At 40.3% G+C, this 16,877-nt stretch overlaps 1 protein-coding gene across 3 annotated transcripts in view; it reads right to left on the reverse strand.

Moving 5' to 3' along the window:
• Positions 1–1,667: 1,667 nt before the first annotated feature.
• The window catches only part of spats2l (spermatogenesis associated serine rich 2 like), a 77,911-nt gene continuing 62,701 nt past the window's right edge, over positions 1,668–16,877 (reverse strand). For all 3 annotated transcript variants that reach the window (XM_008113767.3, XM_008113773.3, XM_016995297.2), the window contains 5 exons: positions 10,928–10,986; positions 8,602–8,711; positions 7,237–7,339; positions 4,872–5,095; positions 1,668–2,381 (listed from right to left, as the gene is read on the reverse strand). In XM_008113767.3, coding sequence (XP_008111974.1) covers positions 1,983–2,381; positions 4,872–5,095; positions 7,237–7,339; positions 8,602–8,711; positions 10,928–10,986 — 895 coding nt within the window. In that variant the 3' untranslated portion in view covers positions 1,668–1,982. The remainder of the gene's footprint in view (positions 2,382–4,871; positions 5,096–7,236; positions 7,340–8,601; positions 8,712–10,927; positions 10,987–16,877) is intronic.

The raw sequence follows: 16,877 nt of genomic DNA on the forward strand, positions 1-16,877 counted from the left end.
CGATTTCATTCTAGATTTTCTGTTTTCCCTCAACCATAGAGATCCCAGTGTTTCTTACTCTCTCCATTGTTGTGAAATTTTTATGACCCCGCCCACAGCCTCTTCCTTAACAATTTTCCTACTCTTTCTATACACAGAAAACAGAGAAATTGATCATTGAAGCGGTTTGGGGAGAATTCACCATGATTTATAGGAGTTGTAGGTACTGGGATGTATAGTTCACCTGCAATCTAAGAGCACTCTGAACTTCACCAACAATGGACCTGGAACTAACTTGGCACAGAGAACTCACATGACCAACAAAAATACTGAAGGTCTTTGGAGGAATTTATAAGGAGTTGTAGTTCACCTACATCCAGAGTGTACTATGAACCCAAACAACGATGGAACAGGACCAAACTTGGCATGCATACCCGATTTGCCCAAATTTGTATACTGCTGAGTTTTTAGGGGAATTGGCCTGGACATTTTGGAGTTGTAGGTACTAGGATTTATAGTTCACCTGCAATCAATGAGCACTCTGAACTCCACCAAAGATGGAATTGAACAATACTTGGCACACAGAGCCCCCATGCCCAGCAAAAAAATACTGAAGGTCTTTGGGGAAAATTCACCTTGATTTGGGGAAGTTGTAGTTCACCTACATCCAGAGAGCACTGGATCTGGACTAAACTTGGCACACTGTTAGGGATTCCTCTTCTTCAGAAGGGGAAGGGGAGCAGGAAAGTGTTCATGAATCTGAGGGGGAGTTGGAATCTGAGGAGATTTTGCAAGTACCCACATTTTAGGAGAGGGAAAGGAAACAGAGCAGAGACGTCGTTCAGCTAGAATAGCTGCCAGAGCACCTGAGTAATTGGGAACCACCCTAGCAGCTGTGAGGGAACTCAGGGCTATAAAGCAGAAGCAGGTGCAGTCAGCTTTTGCTGGTAACAAACTGACTCTAAAGCCGAAGCCTTTGCTCCCCTTGTGCCTGCTTCAAGTCTGCATCTGGGAAACTGCTCCTAAGGATTTATTGCTGTTTCTTTGTCTGAAGTAAGACTGCTACTTGATTTGGGAATTAATCAGAGACTTAAGAACTGTGTTTGCCCTAAGACCTCTTTGCTTTCTTTTGCATTATACCACTGAGTGTGATGTTCTTTATGTTTTGCTGAAGTAAAGCAGTTTTCATTTACTTACCACATTGTTTTAAGGCTGTTTTTGAAAGACAAAACAGGAAAGACACATACCTGATATGCCAAAATTTGATTACTGGAGGGGTTTTGGGGGGAGCTGACCTTCCCTTCTGGGAGTTGTGGTTCACCCACAACTAGGGAAACTATGACCTCCACCGAAGATGGACCTGTATCAAACTTGGCACACAGAACCCCCACGACTAACTCAATTTACTTGAGGGGTCTGAGGGGACTAACTCACCATAGTGGGAGCTGTAATTTACCCTACAGCCATAGAGCACATTTAATCCCACCGATGATGCATCCAGAGCAAACTTGCCCAATGTAACAAACTTTAAGTACTGATGGGAGTTTCTGGGGGTTAACCTGGCATGTCAGTTGTAGTTAATTCACAACATAATGCAATTTAAAAAATTAACTTTTTCAAATAACCTGGGCAATAGCGGGTACCCAAGCTAGTAAACAATAAATTGAACAGTAACAAACGACGTCAAATTTACATTGACATCTTCCTGCAATTTATTTTCCAACACCTTTTTGATTGTGTTACTAAGTAGTGGCTAGCCAAAAGTTGCATTATTATGAAAAACAATCTTGACTATACTGAGCAAAGTTTTCAAAATATGTAACAAGATACGGTTACATACGGTATTTATAGTTAAGAAAAGTGTGTGTATGCTTTACCACAATTGTAAAAACACCTGACAAAGTATTTTGCTAGTAATTGGGGGTATGGGAAAGGGAAAGCACCTTTACTGAGAAATGCAAGTTGAAAATGCATTACATTTGCCCTTCCATCATTCCCAGTCGTCATGCCACCAAAGTCACAGCTGGGACCGAGAGGACAGGAGCATCTGCAGAAGCCTCTCTGCTTGAAGGGCATAGATTGCATTGAGAAACCCTGGTAATATTGCTGCATAAAGATCCAGACTCTATTGGACCTGACGTGGGGTGCTTTCGCCGTGTTTTTTCTGGATATGTTAGATTTTCTGTGGTTTTTGCAGGTGTAGGCTGCTCTTGGGTTTTAAGAGTGCCTTTATTTCTGGGCCTAAAACTACTGTGGTGCGGTCTTCTGTATTCATGCCAGGCACTTCCTTTTGTGTTGTTCTGATCTGATTCGATACTGGCACTTTGTGGCTTGTGAGATCCATTGATTCGAATGCCGTGGTATTGTCCGTGGAATCTTCGTCTCTGATTGGAAGACCCATTCTGTCAGAGGGAGGGAATACAGGCATTAATTTAGTTGTATTTTACCATTGGTCTATTTAGTAAAAATCTAACAAAAATATTCTTAATTTAGTCTTGCGCATATCTGTTACATATGTTAGGCTGAAACACTTTCAGGAAGTATCAGTAAAACTTATGTGCTTTGCTGTCATTACAATCTCTGAAGACAGGAGAGAATAATGCAAATTACAGGAAGCTTTGACTATTGCCATTACATCATAGAAATAACATTTTACAAGAAAATACCCACAGCATGTTACTTTTGGGAGGGGGAATATAACACTGATGATGATGTTAAATGTTAAAAGTCTCATTAGTAACTCGTAATACTATTTCACTTAGGAGCCATGGTGGCGCAATGGGTTAAACCCTTGTGCCAGCTGAATTATTGACCTGAAGACTTGAAGGTCAATGGTTTGAATCCGCGAGACAGGGTGAGCTCCCACCGGTCAGCCCCAGCTTTCCATGTGGAGACATGACAGAAGCCTCCCACAGGATGGTAACACATCCAGGTGCCCCCGGGCAATGTCCTTGCAGATGGCCGATTCTCTCACAGTAGAAGCAACTTGCAGTATATTCTCAATTTGCTTCTGACACGATTAAAAAAACCTATTTCATAGCAAGGCATAGCAAATTGTGACTCCTAAAGCAGGATTCTGGAGGAAATAAATTTTGGGAAATGGGGGGATATTTTTTGTAATTTTAATCCAAAGTAACCTACTAAAAGCCAAATACATTTGAGTGCTTTGGTCCAAAAATGGCTTGAAGCTTTTTCTAACCAGTCCAGGATGGATAGTGTCAAGACAGGAGGCATGACCACAATGTCATACCCATGCTTTTTCCCCTGATCGGATCCCAGAAACACATCTTAAAACTGAGTTATCAAGCCAGAATGATGGGGTCTGTACTTCTGGTGAATGAGGCACTGCATGACGACATGACCAGCCCTCTCTTGCCAGAAATGAAGGCTACAAGAAGCAAAAGTAGGAACTGAACTCCTGTGGGACCTGTTCCAACTCTTGATGGCAACCTCAGTTGCTGCCAGGAGGGCACCACATATGTTATCTTGCAGCACCCTGCTTGTTAGCAGCACAGATCTCTTGATACTTTGGGTGGTGAACTAGTTTGAGATCAGTATGTCATTTCCAGACACTGCTGCAATTACAATTGCAAAATGAGGATACACAGCAGTTATCCTAAGCAATGTCCTAAGTCTAACTTAATTTATCTTGTTTACTGACTGTGTAATTCCAAGGAAGATAAAAATGTAGTGAATAGAAAATTGCAGACATTCTTAGAAATATAAGTTCAGTTTGCCATTCTATGCATATACCTGGGATCAAACAGAGGGCCCTTCCACACAGTCCTATATCCCAGAATATCCAGGCAGAAAATCCCACAATATCTGTTTTGAACTGGGTTATCTCAGTCTACATTCAGATAATGTGGGATTTTCGCCTTGATATTCAGGGATATAGGGCTATGTGGAAAGGCCCTCAGTAGATAGTTTTTTTAAAAAACATATGGACCATAAACAAATACACCTGATTTTCCATAGTACTGCATTGACTCAAATCTAATGCTCACCTTCTTTGGCTGAATTGCCTTGCCAAAATTAGAGTGTGCATTAGAGTCCGGTAATACAGTAATCAATCTTAGTGCTGAGCCAAAGCAAAAGGTGAAGCTGCTTCAGAGGCACCTGGAGCTCCTATTTGAGGGACGTCACCTCAAGTTTAATGGCCATGGCTCAATGCTATGCAGTCTTGGGCTTTGTAGTTTGGTGAACCACTAGCTTTCTTTGGCAGAGAAAGCTCAAGAGCTTGTAAACTACATGATTTCATAACATTCAATCAGGGCAGTTAAAGTGAATTCACTCAACAGCATAGATGCATGCCAAGGTTTTTCTTTCAATCGCTGGAAGCTTTGATATTACAACACTTTTGTTTTTAAAGAAGGAATTCTAAACAGGCAGCAACTGTAATGCACACCTTTTTTTGGCTAAATTAAAAAGACTGTACTTTTTGCGCATTACATTCACCAGAAATACTTTTTTTTAGTTTCAAGGTTTTGAAAACTGGGGTGAGCATTAGATTCAATGATGCATTAGACTCAAGAATAAGGATAGAATAATTCAAAAGTCCCAGGCCAGGTGCAAAAAGAACTTTCTAAAATGCCTAAATTGTGGAACGCTTGGCTAAGTTCTGAATAGAATCTTATTTAAAATCTTAAAGGCCATATTTGGCAAACCCTAGTTTTCACATAGATAATAACCAGATATAAAAGCAATCTCTGGTGCTGAGTTGTTAGGTAAGGACAGTGGCTGATAAGAATTCCTGTATCTTACAGAATCCTGGATTCAGTAACCCATAAAGTAGTTAATTCCAGTTATCAATTTGTACCACTTTTCTTACACAACTGTAACTTTTAGAACTTCCTACTGTTCATGCTGAATCATTGTCCCGCAAATCACACCTGTTTATTTATTGTTATTTGAGGAGAGGATTCGGTGGAGCTGGTGACACTTTGGCTGAAACCTTTGGTTATTACTGCTCTACCATCAGGAGCCTTGCCACGAGCGCGACTGAAGGATTTTCGGATGTATGAACTTTGTATGCTGGCCGCTGAGTGCAAAGTTGCCGGCTGTAGCAGTGTACTGGAGGGTGTCCTTGAGGAATAGTTGTTCTTTGGATGTGAAACTATAAGGGAAAAGAATGCACAGAACTAATGTTAAATCACAGAATAGATTAGCACTGATTTCAGAGGTACACCAGTTTAAATTGTAGTTGTCCTTTTTGCTATACCAAATAATAATCTTTTCCACACTACACAATCTTAGTACTTTCATGCCATAGTACTAGACTCATTTAGCACTATCCTATATAATACTGTACTTCTGGGAGGGGTATTTATATTTTCAGTTGAGTAACTTTAATGCCACATCATGAGAAGACAAGAAAGCTTGGAAAAGATCACGATGCTGGGGAAAATGGAAGGAAAAAGGAAGACAGGCCGACCAAGGGTGAGATGGATGGACGGTATCCTTGAAGTGACTGGGTTAACCTTGAAGGAACTTGGGGCAGCGACGGCCGACAGGGAGCTCTGGCGTGGACTGGTCCATGAGGTCACGAAGAGTCGGAAACGACTATGCGACTGAGCAGCAGCAACTTTAATGCCTGACTAAACTGCAAGCCCTTGATTCCACAGAATGTGGCCATCACCATTAAAGTGAGAGAACTGTGTCATATGAAAGGCTATAGTTCCTATAAAAATGGTACAAAATAACAATTTAGGATGCAGATGAGAGATAATCTTGAATGAAGGCTTGTGATATAATACTGTTGGGACTCTTTGTCTATTCATTCTGGATTTGGCAAAAAACCCCACTATATTGCAAAACATTCTAATTGACTGAATATGTTCTAGTGCATTTAAGGACAAGAGCACAAGTTTAAGATATTTATACCCAGTATAGCATAATATGATACACTTGAAGTTTATGAGATGTGTTGCCAGTTATTTTAGGGTGCTGGAAAAATGTCTGGAAACCCCGTATCACTGTTTATGAGAAATATTAACAACAACAGGCAAACACTGGTTTTATCACAGCTTTCTCAATCCATTTACAGATTAATTTAGGATTAAAAATACAGCCAAATACTTACTTTTTAAAGTCTAGGGCAGGGGTCCCCAAACTACAGCCCGGGGGCCACATGCAGCCCATTGAAGCCAATTATCCAGCCCCCGCGGCAGCAGCTCCCTCCTCCTCCGCTGAGGAAGGTGCGTGCGGTACGAGGGACCGTGAACTGGCCTCCTGTTTAAAATGTTTGGGGACCCCTGGTCTAGGGCATTCACGTGTGGCATATATTGACCTGGGACAGATACATTGCATGGGGAGGATTCTTCAATTATATTTCTACACTCCAGATCCAGTTCCAAAGCAAGGAGCCGCAGTGGCGCAGTGGGTTAAACCCTTGTGCCGGCTGAACTGCTGACCTGAAGGTTGCCAGTTTGAATCCGTAAGATGGGGCGAGCTTCTGTCTGTCAGCTCTAGCTTATGGGGACATGAGAGAAGCCTCCCAGCAGGATGGTAACACATCCGGGTGTTCCCTGGGCAACATCTCTGTAGATGGCCAATTCTCTTACACCAGAAGCAACTTGCAGTATGTTCTCAAGTCGCTTCTGACACAATAATAAACTTCCAAAACATCCTCACACTCAGGCCCCTTCCGCACAGCTGAATAAAATCTGCTTTGAACTGAAATATATGGCAATGTGGACTCAGATAACTCAGTTCAAAGCAGATAATGTGGGATTTTCTGCCTTGATATTCTGGATTATATGGCTGCTTAGAAGGGATTTCACACTTGACTTCTCAAGATGAAAGACAGTGAAGTAAGCATTAGAGATGGGCTTTCGGGACTTACCTTGTTCTGTTTAATGTCCAGGCTTTCGTCGAGGCCCTGACCTGTTTTCGTCTGACCTCCCAAAATTGCTCCTTACTCAGCGCTTGACTGTAAGTCCTGCGAGGCCCAGGCGCCTAGACCCAAAGCCTGCACCTGTAGGCTCAGGAGCTTCGAGCCTATGGGTGCAGGCTTTGGGCATACACACAAAGGCCCCACAGGGCTTACAGCTGATCGATCAGAAAGGCAGCTTTTGTTTCATTGGGAGTCTTTCTGTTTTGTGCCATCCGAATGGACGATACGAAACAGAAACACGAATGAAACAAATGAGACAAATATCGTGCACATCTCTAGTAGGCATATACTGTGCTAGCATCCAGAAAATGTGGCAAAGGCACCAAGTCCCACAACCCTTGGTAGGAAGTGACATGACTTACTTTCTCCACACTGTAGGATCTGAGTCTTCAATTGTTCAATGTCACAAGAAAAGCGGGCGGATCTTCCCAATTCTTCATCATATTTACGTTCACTGACAAAATGCTAGAATGGGGAAGAAAGGATCTTTATTATAAATTGCCTTGTGTGATAAACTAGAACAGCAAAAACACTGTATATACAAAATTAGCGTTATCTTCTTTTTCTCTTTCTTTCCTTCCTTCCTCCCTTCTCCTCATATGTCATCTTTCTTTCCAGTGACATCACAGAGGGCCACTTCACCTAGCAACAACCTTTGTGGCACAGACAGACAAACAAGCATACATATACAGCAGAGTCTTGCTTATCCAACATAAAAGGGTCGGCAGAACATTGGATAAGTGAAAATGTTGGATAGTAAGGAGGGATTAAGGAAAAGCCTATTAATAATCAAATTAAATTATGACTTTATGTAGTAATTACTGTATTTACTAATTTAGCAGCAAAACATCGCAATGTATTGAAAACACAAAAACATTGACTACTAAATGGCAGACTGTGTTGGATAATACAGATCGTTGGATGAGCAAAGATTGGATAAGCAAGACTCTACTGTATACATACTTTGACTTTTATATAAAGATAGGTAAAAAGTCTCTTTTGAAAAACACATACCTGTCTTAGATTCATTTGGTATTTTAAAAGGTTGTTTATAACTGTTTCTTACAGCCATTTATTCAGCACTCTTAGCATAATACTCTGCTCTCGTATATTATAGAGTGGGAAGAAAATGCCTTGCTTGTTAAAAGAAATGGGGAAGTGGAACACAACCTTCAGGAAATATAAAGAATTACTTCAAGTGTGAATTACCCTGGGAAGACACTCTTGCATGGCCATGCTCATCATTAGCAACTCCACAGGCACCCTCAACATTATGCCTATGGCTGTCATGCAATTGCCATCTATCTTATTTAGTTAGTTTTGATGTTTTTAAAGTTTTGCAATGCTTTTTTCTTAATTGTTGCATTATTGCACTAGTCTCTATCATAATCTCACAAATTTTTAAATTTTCCAGTTGTGTATAAGAATACTGGTATCACTCAACATCATGATACTATGGCCCCTTCCACAGAGCTGAATAAAATCCCACATTTTCTGCTTTGAACTAGAATATATGGCAGTGTGGACTCAGATAACCCAGTTCAAAGCAGATATTGTGGGATTTTCTGCTTTGATATTCTGGGTTATATGACTGTGCGGAAGGGCCCTAAGTTTCTAGTTTGGCTCCCCTTCTGTCTACTGTACAGTTTCACAGAATCTTCTCAAGCCCCATTTTGTTTTTTGGTTTGTTTGTAAATCCAATCAAGGTACTAGGTTGGAAGACAAACCTTAATTTCAGCGCGCAGTTCTGCCAGTTGTGTTTCTGCCATCTGACTAGCCAAATCGGTTAGTCTCTTCAATTCTTCAGCTTTTTTCTGACGAGCAGTTAAAATTTCCACTACAATTTTTTAAGAAAGGATAATGCAAAAATTGTTTACTGTGCATTCAGTGCCTCAACATACATCCTTTGTCTCAACAAGTAGAAGTGACTTTAATAAAGACTTGACAATTAGTTCACAAGTAAAATAAGGTGTTGTGGTTTGAGCACCAGTGTTAGGGCCCTTCCAGACAGGCTCTATATCCCAGGATCTGATCCCAGGTTTTCTGCTTTAAACTGGATTATATGAGTCTACACTGTCAGATAATATGGGATAAACAGAAAACCTGGGATCAGATCCTAGGATATAGGGCCTTTTTGGAAGGGCCCTTAGATTCTTCACTTGGCCATGGAAACTTACTGGGGGACCTTGCAAGTCACACTCTCCCAGCATCAGAGAAAGGCAAAGGCAAGACCTCTTTGAATGATAATTGCCAAGAAAGTCCTGTACTAGGTTGACCCAAGGGTCTCCGTAAATTCAAAACGATTTGAAATCACACTACAACAAAAGAAATATGCCTCCATGATTGTCTCATTACTTCATGTCTAGAACAGATATTTCTACGTTGCTCCCACTTCACATTCTTTGTGTCTGCTGGGAATTAGTTTCCAAAAGATACAAATCCCCCCACGAATAAACAAATAAATAAATAAATAAATAAATGAATTATAGGAGGCAGCATATTGTTGGGGTGCATCTACACTGGAGAATGAATGTAGTTTGCACCACCTTAATACCCATGGCTCATGATATGGAATCCTGGAAGTTGTATTTTGGTGTGGCATCAGCACTCTTTGCAGGGGACGCTAAAGACCTTGTAAAATCTTCTGTGATTCTACAGCACTGAGCTATGGCAGATAAAGTGGTATCAAACTGTATTATTTCTATGGTAGAGATACACCTAGGCCCCTTCCACACAGCTGTATAAAACCCCACATTATCTGCTTTGAACTCGGTTATATGGCAGTGTGGACTCAGATAACGCAGTTCAAAGCAGATATTGTAGATTATCTGCCTTGATATTCTGGTTATATGGCTATGTGGAAGGGCCCCTTGATGGTGTTGTGTTTTGTCTGCTATCTTAAGCATTCTTTTTGTTTGTTATGGCAAATAGATAAAATAAAGAAATGAGATGCCATAAAAATAATCTTAGGAGACATACTAAGAAACTCTGGATTTACATCTTGCATAAATTGTGGGTTGTATTCTATGTTGTGTGAGTGGTCACCCCATGCAAGTGTGCTCTCTTGATCTTCATTCCTATAGCATCAGCCTGTGAGGAAGGGAGGAATTACCTTAAATCCTGTTATGCAGTTTTGGGTACAACTTTATGAAAATGAAGCAACTTTGCACTACTGGGATATAATACGAAACGTATATCTATGAGGCATATGTTCCAAAATGAACCACAGTTATCTGAAACTGCAAATATGGCAAAGCATCATTAAATTACTTCAGTCGTAGCACACCACAGAATTGCACTGAAGGATCTATAGATTCTGAGAAAAGTATCCTTCCCATACATTTACTAGGTCCTCCAGTGCAACCCTGTGGTAATTTCAAAAGGAAGCATACCAAAAAAGTTATGTAGTGGACCTAGCAAATTTCTAGACAGACTCCAAGGCATGGGTAAGTTAAACAGCAGATTTGGATTCTGCAAAGAAATAAATAGCGGCTGTAAACATCTACTATTATAAATCCTGTTCAGAATCAAATATCATTCCCCTCTCTTTCTCTGCTTCTGCCTGTGGCTGGCAAGATTTGACCTGGCATCAACCTAACTCTTAAGCCTACTGTCATTGCTAGAAATCAAATTTTTGGAGGAGTAGAGAACAAATCTTTAAAAGCTCACTCTCCAGCCAATATTTTCCAGCACAATTATTGAATGCACAGCAATAATTACAATTCCAATGATGTCTGCAGTTTCATGTGGAAATATCTGGTGCAAAACTTAGAGGTAAATCTGTCCATGGTCCAAACCTGTACATCAGTGGTTCTCAACCTGTTGGTCCCCAGGTGTTTTGGCCTACAACTCCCAGAAATCTCAGCCAGTTTACCAGCTGTTAGAATTTCTGGGAGTTGAAGGCCAAAACATCTGGGGATCCACAGGTTGAGAACCAGTGTACATGCTTCTGAAAAAATAAGTTCCACTTGTTATTTTTGCAAGAGCAGTCCTAAACAACCTTTTCCAGCTGCTTCAAAGCTCAAGGTGTATCCCATTTTGATTTGTACTTACTGGCTTCTTCTTTAACTTTGTCCACCTCTGCCATTAAAGCCACTTCTTTGTCTATTATACTGAAAGAAGAAGAAGAAAGTCTGGTACAATAGGAACATATTATAGATAACAATATCCTATGGAACAAAAATTGAGGCAATTTTGTTACAGGACCTAGATGTTTTTCTGAAAAGAGAAGGTGAAGACAAATTTAAATACAGTAGAGTCTCACTTATTCAACATAAACGGGCCAGCAGAACGTTGGATAAGTGAATATGTTGGATAATAAGGAGAGATTAAGAAAAAGCCTATTAAACATCAAAATAGGTTCTGATTTTACAAATTAAGCACCAAAACATCATGTTATACAACAAATTTGACAGAAAAAGTAGTTCATTACACATTAATGCTATGTAGTAATTACTGTATTTACGAATTTAGCACCAAAATATCACAATGCATTGAAAACATTGACTACAAAAATGGTTTGGATAATCCAGAACATTGGATAAGTGAGTGTTAGATAACTGAGACTCTACTGTACTCATCAGTGGACAAGAACTCATCAGAGAGTTGGACTGTAGCTCATGTTTTATATTGAGGAAGTCCCAGACTGATCTCCAAGCAGGGCTATGAAAAACCCTACAAAGAGCCATTCATAGTAGCACTCAACAATACAGGCCAAATGGTCAATGGACAGAGTTAACAGAAGGCAGCACCACACATTTCTATAAGAGTTTCATTGTCCAGAGCTCAGATCTTGATCTGTTTCAACAAAATGCCTCCCCTTGCGGTATTGCTGCAGCACTCTTGTGCTTGCGCCAGAAGAAGCCACTAATCTACTTTGGTTTCATACAAATGAACTGCTATCAAACAATTTCCTGAACTGATTAGAACATCTCTTCCTGTTGATGATGATGATGATGATGATGATGATGATTATTATTATTATTATACCCCACTTTATCTCTCCCGCAGGAGACTGATGCAAGTATCTTGAAAAAAAATCTGATATAGAAGTTGTTGTTTATTTGTTCAGTCCCTTCCAACTCTTCGTGACCTCATGGACCAGCACACGCCAGAGCTCCCTGTCGGCTGTTGACACCCCCAGCTCCTGCAAGGTCAAGCTAGTCACTTTAACGATACCATCCATCCATCTTCAGAAGTAATTCTCAGCTATCTTGAATCTTTCAGTAGATGGCACTCCCTCTATACATTTTTGGTTCAGAATGGATGAACAGTATCAGGACCATGTGCCTCAAAATGAGAGGCTGCTTCAGATGCTCCCACTGCTACATTATCACTTTTCTGATGATCCAATGAGCCCTAACATCCAATTCTGTTCACTCATCTTGTGTAGGCATTGGTATGGGGATATTCCACTAAAATATCTCTGTTGCCACTTCAGATGGACATTTGAGTGGAGTTGCTAGGTTTGCTATTGTTAAGAGGTGGGTAAAAAAAGGTATTGAGTTCATATCAGGCAGAAAAACATCTGTTTGGGGCAGGGGTGGGCAGCTCCATATATTTTTATTGCTGTTGTTGTTGTTGTTGCCTATAATTCCCATTATACCTAGCCAGCACAGTTAATAGTGAGAGGTTATGGCATCTGTGGTATAATATCTGGAGAGCCACTGCTGCTCACCCCTGCTTCAGGGATAGTATTCCCTCTGAGAAATGAAGGACGAACCACTATATAATGATATATCCCTATCAGTTGATTCCATCTCACGTACAAAACTACAGGAAAAACTTGGGTCCACCTCAATAGACAGACTACTCCTGCAGTGAATACGCACACTCCATAAAGAAGCATATAAGGAACAGTCCCCAGGGCCATCTTATCAAAGCAGTTGAAACAGAGAAAGGCTCAAGCAAGGGTGCATTTTGGACTCACTATTATTAAATTTCTATATTAACTCCATGGTGGAACACCTTTACAACTTGGATTTCCACCCTCCAAAACTAGCAGGAAGGCATCTATCCACCCTGATTTATGCAGATGATGCAGTTCTTCTTTCCAGAACTTAAGTCGGACTGAAAAGAGCCCTGAGAGCATTAACGAATTACTGCGATGCGGAACAGCTTCATCTCAATTTTCAGAAAACCAAAATTATGATGTTTGCCAAACGACCCAAGAATCACAACTGGAGAATAGATAGACATAAAACTGAGCAGATCTCAAATTTTAAATACCTGGGAGTACGCCTCCACTGCACTAGAAGCAAGAAAACCCATGCAGAGTATGCAGAAGAGCCAGCACAAAAGAGCTCATCCGCCATCCTAAGATATCTCAAGATGGAAGGAGGCCACTTTATACCAGTAGCACTTCAACTTTTTAAAGCTAAACCAATTGCATAAAATGCTGTATGGAACCCAGCTTGGCCCCTTTTCAAATTGTGCTCCACTAGAGCATGTTCAATCAAAATTCCTAAGATCAGCTCTACAGGCTCCCAGATGTGTTTCTAATGCCACCCTGCGATTGGAGACAGGTTTTGTGAAAGTGGAGGTGAGAGTATGGACAGCCATTCTCAACTACTGGCTACATCTGTCCTTCTCACCATGTGGTCTTGCCCTCCTAACTATGAGGGACGACTTCCAGTCCACATGGACTAAAACAGTGGCAGTAAAGATCACAACATCAGGCTTCTCCCAGGAACGACTGCTAAACATGGGATAGGACCAAGTCAAGGATCTCCTTAGGTAACGAATCCTGGACATAGAGCACCAATCGGACTTTGCCTGCTCCCCAGCCTTTATTGTTAGTGAAGCTAATAGATACCACACCACCTCCATGGCTTATCTAACAAACCTGGAGGTGCCTAAACAACAAATGGCTTTTACCCTGGCAAAATGCCATGTCCTGCTATTGGCGGTATTAGAGGGGAGGTACCAGAAGACCCCCTTCAAGGAGAGATTATGCCCCTGTGAGTCAGGGACACATAGAAACAACAGAGCATGTGCTCCTCCAACGCATATTCTATAGAGACATTAGAATTAATCGCATTACACCATGACTTCTAAAATACCCAGGACGCATCAAAAACATTACACCTCCCTGCTGCTTTTGGACTCTAGCACTACAAGAACTTGCAGTGTTGCTAAGTTTTGTGCTGCAGCACTTAAAATCAGATGGATGATGATCGACCCTGCAAGGCAACACCCTGTCGGGAATGCAGCTAGAACATCCTGTTACAGCTGAAATGCTACAACTCTTGTAATGTGCCCCTCCTGTCCCCTTTTAGTGCCCCGCCCCCCCCCAGTGCTTTGACCTTTTCTATCAGCCTCCTCCCCCCCCCCCCCCAGTTCCATATCTGCTGCATTAACCTGTGTTTTTAAAATATGATTTCAAACTGTTTTCTAATGTTTTTTAATAACTGCTTCACTAGGGAACTGCGTTTCCCCTTCCCAGGGCATATGTGCCCACTTTGTGCTGGCCATGGACCCTAATAAAGCTTGTTGTTGTTGTTGTTGTTGTTGTTGTTGTTGTTGTTGTTATATCCCTATCAAATATTAGACTATGCATCTTTTTTAAAGGAAGGACTTAAGGATCCTGGAAAGGCATTTTAACTGTCTAGATTTCCAGAGAAGTGAGTCCAATCTAAAAGAAATGTTTTCACTTGAGTTGACTTTTCTTGCCAATGTCACATTTGGTGGTGTAGCTGATTGTTCTGCAAACTGCAGCGCAATTGCAAAATTAGGAAGCTGCTTTGATGATTTAATTAATGCCTGGTTTAGACCTGATCATTTAATTATTTATTAAAACATTTTCATTCTGCCATTTAATCATGCAATCTCAGGGTGGCAAATTCAAATTAAATATCAATAAATAGTTCAATGCGCCAAAATATGTTAAACATTTAAATTTAAAAGTTTTTTTTAATGATGGTCTTGCAAGTTAGGCCCCAAAAGCCATGTCTGACACAAAAAGGAACACACATTAGTAACAGCTGGGCTTCTAAGGGAAGATGGGGTGCTACAGCTGGGAGGTCCCCTTTCCTTCTTTAGTTTTTACAAAAAAGGTGATTTGGTTACAGGACTGTAAAACCTAAGGGCATGTGGAGTGATTGTCTTCATTAAAGCCACTACTCCATGTGTGACAAAGGTTTAATCTAAACTGACATATACAGAGAGGCACCAAGTTACGGACAAGATAGGTTTTTCAGGTTTGTTCTTACATTGAATTTTTTTGTAAGTCAGAACAGGTACTCCAGCCATAAATACAACCACCTGAGAGAAGATACAAAACACATGAAGATATGCAAAGAGCTCAGAGAAACACCTCAAGGTTCGGATTTTTCTGCCAACTGAACTGGTTTCTAGAGGAGTTATGAATGCAGGAGCAGAACATTTGTAAATATGTTTTTGCTTTGGGTTTCTTACATGGAACAGCAAGCTGGGCTGTCTCTGTGTATCTGTGTGCTTTCAAGTCTTCTTTCATGTTTTTACAATCAGATGAATCAAATGGTTTTCTTAGAAAACAATACACAGAGGAGGTTTTTGCCACTTTCTTCCTCTGAAGTACAGCTTACAGCCTCTGATATTTCTTAGTGGCTTCCCATCCAAGTAGTAACCAGTAAGTACTATTTAGCTTCTAAGATCAGACAGGATCTGGTGCCTTTGATCTAAACGCACCAGATCCTGTCTGATCTTGGAAGCTAAAGTTTAGATTATTTAGGCCCTGGAGGACTGGATTAAAGGCTTTTCCACACAGCCATATAACCAAGAATATCATGGCAGAAAATCCCACAATATCTCCTTTGAACTGGGTTATCTGAGGCCACACTGCCATATATCCCAGTTCAAAGCAGAAAATGTGGAATTTTATTTAGCTGTGTAGAAGGGGCCTAAATGCCCTGTAATAATCTCTTCTAGTATAATAATGATCATGATGGGGTTGCTGTGTGTTTTCCAGGCTGTATGGCCATGTTCTAGAAGTATTCTCTCCTGACGTTTCGCCCACATCTATGGCAGGCATCCTCAGTGGTTGTGAGGTACAGTAGAGTCTCACTTATCCAACACTCGCTTATTCAACGTTCTGGATTATCCAACACATTTTTGTTGTCAATGTTTTCAATACATCATGATATTTTGGTGCTAAATTTGTAAATACAGTAATTACTACATAGCATTACTGTGTATTGAACTACTTTTTCTGTCAAATTTGTTGTATAACATGATGTTTTGGTGCTTAATCATAACCTAATTTAATGTTTAATAGGCTTTGCCTTAATCTCTCCTTATTATCCAACATATTTGCTTATCCAACATTCTGCCAGCCCGTTTACGTTGGATAAGTGAGACTCTACTGTATATACAACCCCGTGATTCAGGCCATGAAAGCCTTCGACAACACGATGATCATGATGATGATAATGGTAATAATAATAATAATATAATTTTATTTCTTACTTTGACTAGAATCAAAGTTTGTAGATAATGATGCGGTAGTAGGGGTTGTCCAATAGTGATCAGAATGTGGAGGAATGAGTGCTTTGTTTTGTAATTCTATAGATGTAATGTGATTGAGGATGGCATTTAATTTTGTTGTACAATAACAATAAAGTTATTCTATTATTCTATTTTGTGCAAAATATACGTTTTCATAAGAAGTATTGCTCTTGAACAAAATTATTGTATTAAAAGGCTTATTGTGCAAATGATTATATGTGCTGTGTTTAGACAAAATCACCCATAAATTCTGGTTTTAAAAAAAAGTCAGATAGAAGATAAAAGAAATATTTTACTGTTTTGTTTTGGAATTTGGATGTTGCACACAAACACTGTTATAAACCTGAAGGTATTTCAGTTAAGACTAAGTATATTCTGCATGCTTAGCACTGGAAATATTGTATAATTTGGTCACCAAAGGGCATGTGAAAACACTCTCCTTACCTTCATGCAAAGCTAAGGGGTGGTTCAAGGAAATATGCATGAAAAGGGACAAAGAATTACTTCGTTGCTTAATGCA

The sequence above is a fragment of the Anolis carolinensis genome, chromosome 1 (assembly GCF_035594765.1).
Source record: "Anolis carolinensis isolate JA03-04 chromosome 1, rAnoCar3.1.pri, whole genome shotgun sequence".
Classification (NCBI taxonomy): domain Eukaryota; kingdom Metazoa; phylum Chordata; class Lepidosauria; order Squamata; family Dactyloidae; genus Anolis; species Anolis carolinensis.